At 41.6% G+C, this 15,437-nt stretch overlaps 1 protein-coding gene across 2 annotated transcripts in view; it reads right to left on the minus strand.

Moving 5' to 3' along the window:
* Window positions 1-15,437, minus strand: part of LOC115481127 (cytochrome P450 2F2-like) — a 107,962-nt gene that overhangs the window by 35,400 nt on the left and 57,125 nt on the right. For both annotated transcript variants that reach the window (XM_030220158.1, XM_030220159.1), the window contains exon 3: window positions 11,670-11,832. In XM_030220158.1, coding sequence (XP_030076018.1) covers window positions 11,670-11,832 — 163 coding nt within the window. The remainder of the gene's footprint in view (window positions 1-11,669; window positions 11,833-15,437) is intronic.

Consider the following 15,437-nt stretch of genomic DNA (forward strand, 5'->3'; position numbering starts at 1 on the left):
TCCAGGTTACAAGTACCTGGCAAGATCACAAAACAGTACAATCCATTTTATACTACGTATCCTACAAATAAGCAGTGGATTTCCCCCAAATCCATCTTAATAAAGGTGTATGGACTTTTCTTTTAGGAAGCTATCCAAACCTTTTTTAAAGCCTGCTAAGCTAACTGCTTTTACCACATTCTCTGGCAACCAATTCCAGAGTTACACATTGAGTGAAGAAATATTTTCTCTGATTTGTTTTAAATTTACTACTATGTAGCTTCATTGCGTGCCCCCTAGTCCTAGTATGCTTGGAAAAAATAAACAAGCGATTCATGTCTACCTGTTCCATTCCACTCATTATTTTATAGACCTCTATCATATCTCCCCTCGGCCATCTTTTTTCTAAGTTGAAGAGCCCTAGCTGCTTTACCCTTTCCTCATAGGGAAGTTGTCCCATCCCCTTTATTGTTTTTGTCACCCTTCTCTGTACCTTTTCTAATTCAACTTTTTTGAGATGCAGTGACCAGAACTGCTCACAATATTTGAGGTGCGGTCGCACCATGGAGCGATACAAATGCACTATAACTTCCTCATTTTTGTTTTCCATTCCTTTCCTAATAATACCTAACATTCTATTTGCTTTTTAGCCACTGCTGCACACTGAGCAGAAGGTTTCAACATATCATCAACGATGACACCTAGAGTGCTTTCCTGGTCGGTGATTCCTAATGTGCAAACTTGCATCACATAGCTATTGTTCGGGTTTCTCTTTCCCACATGCATCACTTTTCACTTGCTCACATTAAATGTCATCTGCCATTTAGATGCCCAATCTCCCAGTTTTGTGAGGTCCTCTTGTAATTTTTCACAATCCTCTTGCGATTTAACAACTTTAAGTAACTTTGTGTCATCAGCAAATTTAATTACCTCACTAGTTACTCCCATCTTTAGATCATTTATAAATATATTAAAAAGCAGTGGTCCCAGCACAGACCCCTAAAGACTTAACTAGACCCTGCTGTGCCTTCTAGAGTCGATCTGTTAATTCTGTGGCAGAAAATTCAAGTTTGAAAACTGTTGGCAAAAGGGTATGGAGACTAGTTAATAAAGTTTACTTCTTTTTAAAAAAAATTCCAACTTTATTTTTCAATAAACCAACGTAACCACACAGAAAACTGAATGGATCCAACCAACCAACCGAACATAAGGAAAAAGAATGGGTTCAAGCTCAAGGCACAACCACTTCAACTTGCTTTGATCCTACCTTTCTCCCTAGCTAACCCCTATCATATAACATCCCACCACATTGAAACATCCCAAGGTAATTATTCTAAGGAACACTTCAATGAGAGACCTCCCTCAGATTATTCTAAGGAACACTTCAATAAGAGACCTCCCTCAGACTCTTGCCGTTCCCCCTTGAACTACTAACTGCATACAACACATTGTAACCACCCCATTTTACCAAATAAGGCACATTGAAGCTGCAAGTCGGTGGGAAAATGTGGGGTAGAAATGCAATAAAATAAAATAAAAAATAAACTATAATTCCTCTTTTAAACCCAATTTTTAAGTTACCAAGCACAGAGCAAAAAATAATGTCATTTACCTAGAGAAATGTCCTTTTCTCTCAGAACTTCTCAGAAATAAAGTTAAGTGGGACCTTTCCTCTTTATGTACTTTGGATTCTAAGGGTGCTGCTTCAAACAGACTCTTTGAAGCTAACCCAGTAATCAGATTGCCCTTAGTAACCTTTGCAACAATTCTACTTCTTCACACCTTAATTAACACCTAAATCAGGTCAGTAGCAGTGCTAGGCAAACAACAGAAAATAATTTTCTTTTAGGACAAAGTTTGAGCCTTGCTACTATCCTTTTTAATACTCTTGGCTGTTAAGTTTTACTTTCTACCTCTAGAGAAAGTTTCAGTTTAAACTATGGGGAAAAGGGCTGTGCAATATGGAAACTAGCTAATAAAGCTTGCTTCTCTCTTTTTAAAATGTTTTTCCTAAGACTAAACTAGGCCCTGCCGTGCCTTCTAGAATTTCTGATACTATTACCAGCAAGCCTTAAGATGGAGTCTTAGAGACATTTCTAGCATTCCTAGTGTTTTTCCCCACCCTCTATCCTGTATGATATTGTAGTTCCTTCCCTTCTGCCCTTACTATCCTTGTCATTTCTACTCATTGCTTTCTGTTTTCTTCTATTTTAGACTGTAAGCCACTCTGAAGGCACTCCCATAGAGTGGGGTTGTAAAACTTTAATAAACTTGGACATTTGGAAAATTTGGATGTTCTAATCCCAATTTTGCAAAGGCATGATTTGGATATCTAATACTGCAGTATGTCTATATGGCAAGGGGGTATGGTCTGGGCATGTTTTGGGCGGGACTAGGGAGGGCCCACAATATAGACTTCTAAATTTGTCTAAAAAGATAGAATTTGTTATTTAGATAGAAAACAGTGCAAGCAAGCCTAATCTTACTCCAGGAAAGGCTGGATTTATGTATAAGCAAGACAAGCTACAGTTTAGGGCCTCATGCTTCCTTGTCACAGAAACTATTAAACATGAACTTTACGCTCTACTTTATCAAAGGAAGGGGTCTTAAATGTTTCAGTTTAGGGGCCACCATATGGATACATCCTGCCTGACTCCATGCTTAGCAATAGTTGTAGATGAAGGGAGAATTTGTTCTTTTCTTTTGCTAGTTTATGCTGATTATTTTTTCCACTGCTAATCTCCATTAGCCGCAGTGAAAAAAAAAATCAGCACAAACCAGCAAAAAAAAAAAATAAAAAAGAACACTAAAATAGAACAAAAAATAGCTATGTGATGCAAGGAGGTGGAAGAGGTAGTATATGTCAGATTCTTATGTGTTTTAGTTTAGACTTCATTTTAGTTTGCTATATATTACTGTTTTTATAGTTCTGAATACCACTGTGGATAGTTTTGGACCATGGAAAAGAGTGATATGTGTGTCAAATTAATAAATTAAAACCCATTGCTATTCAAGTAACATTGATCTGCAGATTTTTTTTCTGGTCTTTCTCCTTGCCTCTTTGTTCTGGCTGCCCACATGCTTTCCTAGGTGTTTCTTCCCTGCTATGGACTCTAGCTATGTTAGGCTGCATCATCTATATTCTTTGTAAATACTTATATGTACTAAATATAAAAGACCTCTGGGTGCATATAATAGGGCATTTTTAGAAACATAAGTCTATTGAGTTTCCCTTTGAATATCCTACAGCAGACTAGTGCAGTGCGAGATATAATCCTCAATATACTTTGCAGGTACAAAACACGGATTAAAAAAACCATGCAGGGATTTCATATATCAACATAGTAACAGACAGCAGACAGAGACTAGCATGGTCCTTTTCCCCAAAGGCCAATTTTAATGGGCTGAGAAATGAGCATGCGTAAAAATTAAAACTAGCACGCACCTATTTATGGCCTGAGCCCTTACCGCCAACCATTGACTTAGCAGCAAGGGCTCACACGCTACCCGCGTGGTAACCATGCAGCACAAGCCAACATGGTGTAATAGAAGTGAATTTTAAAGATTGTTTTTCAACTCTGCCTTGACTGACAAGTGCACTTGGGATCTGTATTTTTGAATTCTGTTTATGTGAAGAAGCTCTAATAAATTTGGTATGTGAAGGGAGAAGTGGAGCCTGTTTCAAGTTCAGACTGGCCACCTGGACTGAGAAACATGTGACCACATTCCCACAGTATGGCTTACCAAAACAGAAAAATTCTCAAGCATTCTGTAATTTTCCTTAGCTCTGAACATGAGTTCTAAGCCTAATAAAAAAGGAGGGCCTCTTACAGTGAAGCTGGAAGCTCATCTATGGATGGACGCATTGCATAGAACCAGACTCCTGGTCATGAGACTCCGGCTTCGCTGAAAAAGGGGCTTCTCTCAGCTGATGTAAAGAGCCTGGATGTAAAGATTAAGGACCACTGATGATGTATGTATAGTGTATTATTGCTTCTTTTCCTGGTCTAGAAACTCCTAGCATTGCTTGAATGTAAGGACCAGTGATATAATGATTGTTTTTAGCTATTGTTTCTTTTTAGTTATATAGCTAATCATTGTGTATATATCTTAATCATTGTGTATTTTAGAACCTCTAATAAAAGTCTAATTCACCTAATACGAATCCAAAAGAATCCACAGTAAATACTAAGTAGTCGGTGTTAGTGAGACAGGCTGTAAAACCAAGTCAGAACACATGGCTGCACTGCTGGTTACCGCTGGGCCCCCCCCCCTGCAGTAGAAAATAGAAAAATATTTTCAACCGTGGGATTTGGCATGCGCCAAACTCAGAATTATCACCAGGGGCACACGTTACCCCAGCAGTAGTGCTGATTTGGCATGCACTACCTGCAAGTTAGACCTCCCGTGGCTTTGTAAAAGGGCCCTTAAGTGTGCCAAAGAGCACTAAGAACTGATGCTCAGTAAAGGTTTTGGATAGGTCTCTTAGCCAGCTTTTCCCTTAACTAAGTCATCCCTGATATCTTGAAAAGGGATTGATAAGTTTATACCAATAGGACAACTTGTTAAGTGAGGCTGGTGTTTTGGAAAAATGTTGATCCATTTTCCCCATGCCCTATTTGCTATTCATTCAGTGTTTCCCAATAGTGTGACTTGAAAATAAGAAAAAAGGTACTGAGTGGGTAAACTTCATTTTGCTTGTATTTGAGAAAAAGTTCCAGTGACACACACCCCTTATCCACCCAATCCCTGAACACTGATCTGCCCTACTCTGGGAGAAAATTGGAATTTCCCTCCAATAATAGCAAAGGAGACACCCCAGGTAGCCTATTTTGCAACTTTACCCATCACTTCCATGAAATTGGAGTTCATGACGATATCTTAAGGCATTAACCAAAAAGTGACACATGCCTTGGTATGCAGCACTCTGACCCAACCCAAAAAGCTGCCCACCATACCACTCCATAACCCAACATAGATACTCCCAGGATATACTATCAAATACCTTCTCTCTGTCTAGCCCCACAATTGCTGATGTACCACCTTTCCCCCTATGTTCATGCAGCACTCCCATAACTTTCATCAAATTCAAAGAGGTGTAAGTGCCGAGGACAAACCCCATCTGGTCAGAGTGTATAATAATGGGCAGAAATGTATTGAGTCTTCTCGCCAAGATTGCTGCCATCAATTTCATATCCTGATTTAGGAGGGATATAGGCCTGTAAGAACTAACCTGCTCTGGGTCTTTCATCTTAGGAAGTAATACCACATGGGCACTCCTTCTGCCTCACCAGCCAACTCACTATACATATCTCTGAGGGGCTTGACCACCAAATCTTGGAGAATCTTATAAAATTCTGGACCAAAACCGTCTGGGCCCTGTGCCTTTGTAAGTTCAAGGGCCCTAATGCTGATAAGCAATTTTGCTTCCTTAAATGGGGTGTTTAAGCTCCTCATTTGCTCTTCAGTAAACTGTGGTAAGGACAGGCCCTGAAAATACTGTGTAAGATCATGGCAATCTATGTCCCGCTTTTCATACAGAGCCTTGTAAAAAAGGATGAATTGCTCCAATATCTGCTCAGCGTTATCAAATTTTGTACCTTTTATGTTCTTAATAGCTATAATTATCTGTTTCTTTTGGGAGGACACACTAGATTAGCCAGCATCTTACCCATCTTTCCAGCCCATTGGAACAGTTTCTATCTCTGGTAATACAGAGACTTCTCTACCCTTTTATTTAGATCTTTTATTTTTTCCCTAACTTACTGATATGCCACTCTGGAGGAGGCATCTAAATCTTTAATGTGGAATTTCCAAAACTGTTGGAGTTGCTTGGTGAGGTGCAATAATTCCTTCTCTCTTTCTTTTTTTTTATGGGACATATAGGAGATGATGTGACCCCCACAGCATTGCCTTAGAGGTGTTCCAGAAACCAACTGGTTCAACATCTGGGGTGCATGATATTTTAATCATTTAGCACTCAAGAGTATTCTAAAACCTGGATCATTTTACAAATGAGATGCCAAGCCCCAGGAGGTATCCTTCTGCCCTGAGGTGAGCCTCATTTACAACCCAATGGAGCATGGTCTGAGACTGTAGAAGAATGAATCTCTACATCCTGCACCTTTGAAAAAAAGCTCTTATCAATAAGAAGATAGTCCAGTCTCACATAGACCTTACGAGCATTGAAATAGAAAGTGTAATCATGGTCATAAGGATGAGTGAAACCAGGAACTGGAATCCAGCCCAGAGGGCTCAGAGACAGCACAGCAGAGCCTGGACCCTTGTTTTGTCAGAGACTGCTATTTAGTGCTGCACCTGACCCACCCTTTTCCACCCCCCCCCCCCTGCCAACACAGCAACTCTCCTATCTCTCATTCCCACTTCAGTAACTCCTGTTAGTCTGTCCAACTCAGATTGTAGAATATGTTATGCTGATTAAGTCTGCCCTAGCTAGATCCTAAGCTGTGCTGGATGGGAAGGCTATTGTGCTGCATGCAGAGTCTAACTTCTTAGGATTTCAGGTTAATTTTTGAAGAATTTGAAGAGGGGCTATCTCTGTTCTACATGTGTGACTGCAAGGCCAAGTGTCTGAATAAGGATCTGTTTGTTAGATTCTGAAATTTTGATAACACATTGTTTTTCAGAGTTGGCAAAACTGTCTGTTCTCCGAATTCCTGGTCTGTGTGCTAAGTTATTTTTCTTCTATACTGGTGTAATATTTTCAATGACGCCATGGCTGGTAAAAGGGGTGTGTCTACTGTGGGGGCAGAGCCATAGTGATCCTGCCCCTGGATGGGTAGGGGCGCCGACTAATAGACTGCAGGAGGGCGCTAGAAACCCTAGGGCCGGCCCTGGCAGGATGCACCAAATGTCTAATACCTCTAGGTGCTGAGTCAAAAAAATTCACCCTCCCCCCAGTGTCATGATCTTTGCCTCTATTCTTAAGAGGTTTACAAGGGTCCATTGTAATGCTGAAGTCTCTCCTAATGCCAGTCTATATTCCAGGTAACCAACCAGATTGGCAGAGAACAATTTATGATTGTATATATTTGGGTGACAAACTGACTTCCAGCCTGAGAGAGAATGTTCAAAGGTATGTAGAGAAAACCAAAAGAGCTATCAAAACTTGCATAATAGAATACAGGAGTTGAATAAGACTCATCATTACTACAGCATTGCTAGTAGATCAATGGAATGCACAGAATCATACAATTCAAGACTTGAGGTTTTTTGTTTTCAAAGCCCTTCGTACATTTTGGAGAGGTGACAGACAACACTGATAAGCACCTTCTACAAGAAGAATAAATAGCCATTTTCCACATGAGAACCCTAGTACCCCAGGGTCTCAATTCAGAGATAGATTACAAACCCTTTCTTTAATATGCTTACCTGGATGCACATATTGTTATCCAGTTTTTTTCATTCACATTTTATCATGGTGTTACTTTTTATAGACACGTTAAAAAAAGACACCACCATCATCTCTTTTACATATATAACTTTTTACCTTTTTTGCACAATTGCTTTTAACTGGTTTTTATCTTAACCAGCTAGTTATTCCAGTTGACTTTAACCGGATAGATTTTTAACCGGTTATCACAGGTACAGCATAGCCATCTCGATAGCCCAGCCTTTCATGACCAGGATCTCATTTTTATTCATGAACTCATACATCATTCATGTTAGGCATTTAAATGAGTGGGTCATCAAGCTGTTTGCGCGTTGATAGCTGTTTTGAGAGGCTGCATACCGTTAAGCACACCATATTTTATCATTTTTTTAGAGGTTTCTTTTCCATGTTAAGGGGTTTTATAGAAGCACTTTAAGGTGTTTTTACTCTTGAATGTCACGGCATCTCTGGCCACTGTTTTTTGGCGCCATTTCTTGCCTGCTTGATACAGTGCACCCTTTTTCATTCATGACCCATTTTTAAAATTTAAACATTAATTTTAACTGTTTTTAAATAACCGGTTATCATAACAAGTTTGCTGTTTTAACCAGCTTTTAACACAGGTTTTAAAGTTTCTATTATATATTTATTCAGGATCAGTCTTTTTTAGTACCACATGTTTATTTGTATATTAGTCACCTTATTCTCTAACTCCTCTTACCTGTCTATATGTTAACCATCTCTCTGACCTCATGTGCAACTTTCTTTAAATTAGTCACCTTACTTTCTAACTCCTCTTACTCTCTTACCTATCTATATGTTCCATCTTTGCTTAAACCCTACACTGTCAATTATAATGTTCTATTAAATATTGTGTTGATATTGTAAGTAGTATACTATGGCATACTTTGCATTGTTATGCGAATATTTTTGCTGCTGTAATTGTCTATTGCTCATGTTTGATTTATTCTTATTGTATACCGCCTTGAGTGAATTCCTTCAAAAAGGTGGTAAATAAATCCTAATAAATAACTAAAAATAAATCTCCTGAAGAGCAGAGGAAGTTTGTGTTTTTATTGCTGCACTCTGTCTGTCCATGCAGGAGTTGGAAGCAGAAATCAAGTACATTTGGTATTATGCAAGTACTGTGGAAAATAATTGAGAAATGCTACAATTTCTAAGTGCTTTGAAAATGAGCCCCATAGCCAGTTAGTGGCTATATTCAGCGGGAGATAACCAGTTATCTCCCGCTGAATATCCGCGTTTAGACACTTAAACTTTATTTAAATGGCCAGGAGCCATTCCTGGTCGGTTAAATAGTTTTCAATATTGGGGGTATGTTTTTCAGGAAATGGGATGTTAGATACTTGCTGGTAACTCTCAAGCTTGTCCTAGTCAAAGTTGTTCTTCTTTAGAAGAGTATACACTACTGCCCTTTTTAATGCTGTTGGCAGTTGCCCATTAAAAGGAGAGGAGTCCAGATTTTTGTGGCCCTTTATATGAGGCCCCTGCTTGCCTGCTATATTATCTTTAATGGGTAGGGGCCTAGAGGGCAGGTGGTTGGTTGAAGGTCTCTCAGGATTTTTCCAAGGCCCTCCTCTATTATTGGATTAAATGAGTCTGATATGTCTGTGTGAGGAGAGAACAAGTTTGTACAGTGAAGGAAGATGCCATGAATACGGCTGGAGATACTGCTTTTCCATAAGGTCCAGGGGGTATGTCTGGCTAGTAGGCTATTGTGTCTACATGATTGGGTTAGATCAGCTTGCATGTCACTTTGTTTCCCCTGGAGAGCGTGCAGGCCTCTACCACAGCTCTGTACACACTGTTGTTTATGCTGGTCTCAGCTCCTGAGGTGAGAAAGATTGGTAGAAGCAGTCCTTTACTGCCACACACCCTATGGGTGTGGACGGTGGATTACGCATTTTTGAAGTGCTTTCTAAACACATTCTTACTAGAGATAAGGGGATAACAGGTTAAGGGTTTGAAGTTTAAGTGGTAGGTTTTTTTTGATGAACTTTGGAAAACATTTGCTCAACTCCTCACAAGATGTTTATTTTCACTTTAGACAGATTATCAAATAATGCAGTTAGAAGTGGTTCTTCATGAAAGCCAAGCAAGATTGACTTGGTGATTTTAGACCCCAGGGAGTCTTGGTTATATAGGAGTTTAATGAACATGAGATATGGCACGGAGATGCTATGGGCTCTGATACAGACCTGGAATAATGACTTAGGGATGGATTTGAATGGGTGAGATGGGTTAGGATATGGTGAACAGCACATAGGTCTTCCATATGTTTGAAAAAAGTTGAACTCATGGTGAGGTTGTAGCACAGAACTTACAACATACTAGGATCAACTCTATTTTCACCATTGTGCTGGTAAGGTTGCGGAAGGGTTGGCACTTTTTTTGCATGTGGTAGCAGTATTGCTGTGTGTCAATATTTGGAGGCAGGTTGAGGAAGAGATTATATCAATGCTCAAGTTCCCAGTTCATTTATTTTTCAAGCATCATAGTGTGATTGGACAGTTGCTGATGGCTGCTCAGTTTATGGTTGCTAGTACATGGAAAGGCACACTTTTAATAGCACCCTGGAAAGTGCAGGCACATGAAGTAGTAGCCATTGAGAGACTGACCTCTGAGGTATATGGGAAGGGCCTCCAGTATGAGAATATATGGGGCCCATTCCTACATTCCTACAATATGCTACAGTGAAAGCTTATTTAGTCTGAGCTATTTATGATGGTATACATGAATGTATCTAGGCCAAGATTACTTGGGGAGGTACGGATACCCTGTTGTTTTTAAGATTTGTGTTTACTGTCATGTTTTCTGTAACATAGTAACATAGTAGATGACGGCAGAAAAAGACCTGCACGGTCCATCCAGTCTGCCCAACAAGATAAACTCATATGTGCTATTTTTTGTGTATACCTTACCTTGATTTGTACCTGTCCTTTTCAGGGCACAGACAGTATAAGTCTGCCCATCACTATCCCCGCCTCCCAACCACCAGCCCCGCGTCCCACCACCAGTTCTGGCACAGACCGTATAAGTCTGCCCAGCACTATCCCTGCCTCCCAACCACCAGTCCCACCTCCCACCACTGGCTCTTGCACAAACCGTTTAAGTCTGCCCAGCACCATCCCCACCTCACGCATACCTCCTATGAAGCCAAGAGGCCCACTTTTCTGTCATAAATTGGCACCTCATGAACCCTGGTTTAAGTCACTAGTCATGTCTTTCCTCCTCTGAGTGGAGGAAAGACAGAAAGCAGATGCACATGGAGGAGAGGGGAGAGGAGAAATGCTGGACATGGATGGAGGGGAGGGAAGACAAGAGGAGGAGATGCACATGAATGGAGGGAAGAGAGGGGAAATGCTGGACATGGATGGAGGGGAGGGAAGTGATATGAACATGGATGGAGGGGCGGAGAGAGAGGAGAAATGCTGTACATAGATGGAGGAGGTAGAGGAAAAATGCTGGACATGGATGGAGGAAAAGGGAAGAGAGGAAGGAGATGCATATGGATGGAGGAAAGGGGAAGAGAGAAAAGGGGAAGAGAGGAAGGAGATGCATATGGATGGAGGGGAGGGAAGCAAGAGGAAGGAGATGCATACTGACTGACGGAGATGAGGGAAAAGGAAGATGGGAAAAACTTCACATGGATGAAGAAAATAGACGCTGGATGGAAAGGGGAGAGAGAGGGGGGTAGACGCTGGATGGAAAAGGGAGAGAGGGGGGGTAGACGCTGAATGGAAAGGGGAGAGAGAGTTAAGATCAAGGAAAGAAGAAATAAGAGACTTGGACCAACACAATTAGAAACAGTAAATGGCCAGACAACAAAGGTAGGAAAAATGAACTTTATTTTTAGTTTAGGATAAAGTAGTGTGGTAGCTGTGTTAATAAATACAGAAAACGAAAATAAGGTAATATCTTTCTGTGAAGACTTTGAATAAACAGTTAAAAAAAATAACATCTAGCCAGCAAGGTTCCTACAGAGAATTAATCTAAGCCAGCTGGATAAAACAGATACATTATAAATCATTATTAGGAAAGTTTTGGGAAAGCCACCACTTATTTGTGGATATGAATAAGGAATGGAATGAATCTACTCCTTGGGATCTTACCAGGTACCTATGACCTGAATTGGCCACTGGGCTCGATGGACCTGACCCAGTGTGACACACCTTATATGATTACATTCTTATATAGACTAGCAGAGCTGCGTACGTCTAGTAGCGCTATAGAAATGATAAGTAGTAGTAGTAGATGATCTGTCCCACGGTCTTACCATTTCCTTTGATGTAAGTATCAAAGACTGGATAAGGACCTCTTCCGCTAAATTGATCTGCTTGGTTGATCAGAGCCTCTTTTACGGTCTCATATCCGCACAAAACCAAATTTGGCTTTGAGCCGAAATAAAGTGTGTATACTGGGCCATATTTCTTGCTTATCTGTGAAAAGACAAATAGACAGGCACAGAATGATGAGTAAGAGCATATTAATTTAATTTAATGAAAAAACTTAAGGCTTTAAAGTATTAAAATATATATACGAAAACTTGAAGCTGCCTGTGCTAATGCATGTGTTTTATGCTCATGTTAAATACATAATTTGCATGCACTTTAGAATTACTGCTGGAATTCTGAGGGCAATAATAATAGCCATTCAAATTATGGGGTCAGTATTCAAAGACACTTATCCAGTTGCAGGTGCTTCTAACCAGATAAGTGTCAGTGGAATATTCTGTGGCACTAAACTGGATAGGGCCATTGAATAGAGGAAATATTCAATGGCCCTATCCACCTATCACCTATTTGGATAGTGTGATAGCAATCAGAGGAAATGATTGCTATCACACTATCCAAATATGGTCTTTCATAGGAGCTTGGGTGGAGCTAGAGGTTTTCTGATTAGTGAGGGTATTCAGTCTGCTACCCAGATAACTATCTAGATATACTAGGACAACAAAAAGGCTGTTTTAAGTTACTGGCTTGAATATCACCACTAATTGGATAGTACTACTGGTCAGCCCTGAATCAAGATATTCAGCACTAGTCAATATAGTTAGTTTATATTTTATTAAAACTTGCTAACTTGCAGATCTGGGCGGTTTACAGACTAAAAACATATATCAACACAGTAAGAAAGGAACTACAATTTTGCATAGGAAAGTGTATCAACACTCACAACTGTTCAATCATACTTAGATTAGAAAAAGAAAAAGGGAAGCAAGGACAGAACATGGAGGGAGAAAGAAGGGGAAGACAGGAACAAATGAGGAACCAGAAAGGAAAAGAAAAAAATACCCTAGGGATAAGTCAGGACGAGGACACAATAGCCCTGTTACCCTGGACATTCTCAGATTCCTGCCAACAGGTTTTGTTCTCCATACCATTTTATAAAAAGGCAAATCTGGTTAAAATGTATGGGCCATACAAAGACCCATTTGAGGCCCGACAGGCAGCGTACAAATTGAAATGTAAAGAAGTCACCTAGCAGCTATGTGTTCGAGTTGAGGCAGCTGCACTATTATTTTAAACCCGATTCCCAGGAGTTGGAGGATTCAGAATTCAAGGCCTTATTTGTAAGGATCTTGATGCCTGATCTGAAAATCTACTTAGCAGACAAGGAGCATGAGCCCATTTTCACTTTAGTGAGCTGAGCCGAGAAGTTGTATGAGACCAAGCAGGGAAAATAGGACCATCAGAAGTCCAGGGCTCACATGTTGGGAGTTAACTCAGTCCAAGGTACCCTGGCATTGGAAGCAGATGTACCTTGTACCTCCACAAAGAGGAAGAGGTCTCCTGCCAGGCCACCTGCTAGTAAGACATACTAGTCAACCTCAACAGAACAACCGAGGGGGATTGATAAATCATTTAAGTTTGGCTGGAAGAAAGGGTTCTCTGAGGACCCCTCCACGCAGCCAGTTCCTCAATGTGACACAGGTAAACCCAATGCGGAATACCTGAAGTGGTTGTATGGCCTCGAGTCCATCATTTTGCACCTTCTGGAGAAGAGGGACACAAAACCGAATCAACCTTTTAAAGGGAAGTGGAAGAAGTTTCCCCCCAAAAAATGAACCAGAAGCTTCTGGCTCCTCCTCCGAAGAAGTAAAGGCTGGTTCTTCTATGGAGAAACCGAGTCAGTGACAAGTTGAAGCCCGTGAATCACTGATTTCTCATGTTCCCAGACAGGTTATAGATTTCTCTGCTGCCCACATGTATTCACTTGACAGTGGGGGTAAGAATTTACCCCCCCTCCCAACTTCACCAAAACTAAAGACTCCTTGTCTAGTCACCAGTACTTCCTAGGTGCCCTTCATCTGAAGGGACAAAGATATACCCTTTCTGTGTTATGATTCCTGCGGTACTGCGGTAGTGAGCCCTTGTGCCTTGACTGAGCATGGTGGACTTGAGAGGAGCGCTGTACTCGGTCAGGTAGCTGGACAACCCCTAGCTTCACCTGGGGAGCAACCACCGTTCCCCGGGAGTTGAGCCCCCAGGTGCAGGTGGCCACCAGGACTTCTGGATACGAGCGGGGTTACACAGCCGCCGGCCGTGGCAGGCAGCAATACAGAGAATTGTCAGGTTCACTCCAAGAGTCAGGGCAGGCAGCGGTACAGAGAATAGTCAGGTCCAATCCAAGTCAGGGCAAGCAGCAGTACAGAGAATAGTCAGGTCCAATCCAAGAGTCAGGGCAGGCAGTGCTACAGAGAATAGTCAGGTCCAATCCAAGGGTCAGGGCAGGCAGCGGTACAGAGAATAGTCAGGTCCAATCCAAGGGTCAGGGCAGGCAGTGAAACAGAGAATAGTCGGGTCCAGTCCAATAGTCAGGGCAGACAGCAAAGTAGACAGCAGAACGTAAAATCACCAGCACCAAACCTCTATAACGATAGAAGCCGAAGCAAAGTATGAAGGAGACTGTGGCTCTTAAATAGTCCCCTCATTGGCAGTAACTCCAGTCAGCTGGAGAGAATGACCCTGGGTTGGTTGGCTGCTGGAGAGGGGTGGAGCAGCAGCGAGAGACGGCCAATCCCGCACAACCAAGTGAGGCGAAAGATCCGCGCTGGAAGGAAGTCCCACCTCCCGGACGCTGACAGTTCACGTGGCCGGCCTCCAGGGCCGAATCAAAATGGCCGGCCACGCCATTGAAGCGAGCCTGACTGACGCCGATAGCCAACCTGACTGGCCACCCCGGCTGCTTCAGTATGGCCAGCCATCGAGACCGGACCGAACGTGACCGACATCACCATACGCATGGCTGGCCATCGAGACCAGGCTGAGCAGCTGATGCCAACAGCCTGCATGGCCAGCCACCGCTACTAAGAAAGCGCTCGGAGACGAACCAACCATGCGGGCCGCGCTACAGGTGAGGAACTTAACATTGTTTTACTGCAGGGAACTTTCTGGTGTAAGGGGTTGATTGATATGGCATCAGAAGTTACGCTGATGACCCTTGACCTTTTTGAGAAGTTAGAGACCTTTTTAGAGGGTCCTCGTGTCCTATGCTTGTCTCCCTGTGATGCCCCAGTGGTGGTTTATGGTAATCAATCCATAGAAACTGTGAATCAATTATGGATCAGTTGAGTAATATGCAAGCCAAACACCCGATCATTGTGACAAAATATTCAGGGAATGAACTATTGTTAGGCAATGAACTTCTAAAGACCTGTTCTGGATTATAATCAGGAGATAAAGTGAACACAGGTTAATTGTCCTATTTCGTACAGATGAATAAAACAAGTCAAACAAGTTAATGAATCTTATCAGGTTGAGTGGATGAAGGAATTTGCCTGTGTTAACTTCCAAAAGTCAGCTGACCCCTGTCTTCTGGAACTCAGACCACAGGCTGACTTAGGTCAATCTGGGGAATATCCAACATAAAGTTGAGCCCTGATAGTATCCTTCAGGCTTCTGGATTGTACCAGAGCATCCTTGGGATCTTAATTCCTCAGTGGAATTTAATATTTTACTACATAAGGCGCTTCCGGATGCTCTACATACTCTAATGTATGTAGATGACATCTTGATAAAAAGTGCTACTGTCTCGGAACATC

Source organism: Microcaecilia unicolor, chromosome 11, assembly GCF_901765095.1.
Source record: "Microcaecilia unicolor chromosome 11, aMicUni1.1, whole genome shotgun sequence".
Lineage (NCBI taxonomy): Eukaryota > Metazoa > Chordata > Amphibia > Gymnophiona > Siphonopidae > Microcaecilia > Microcaecilia unicolor.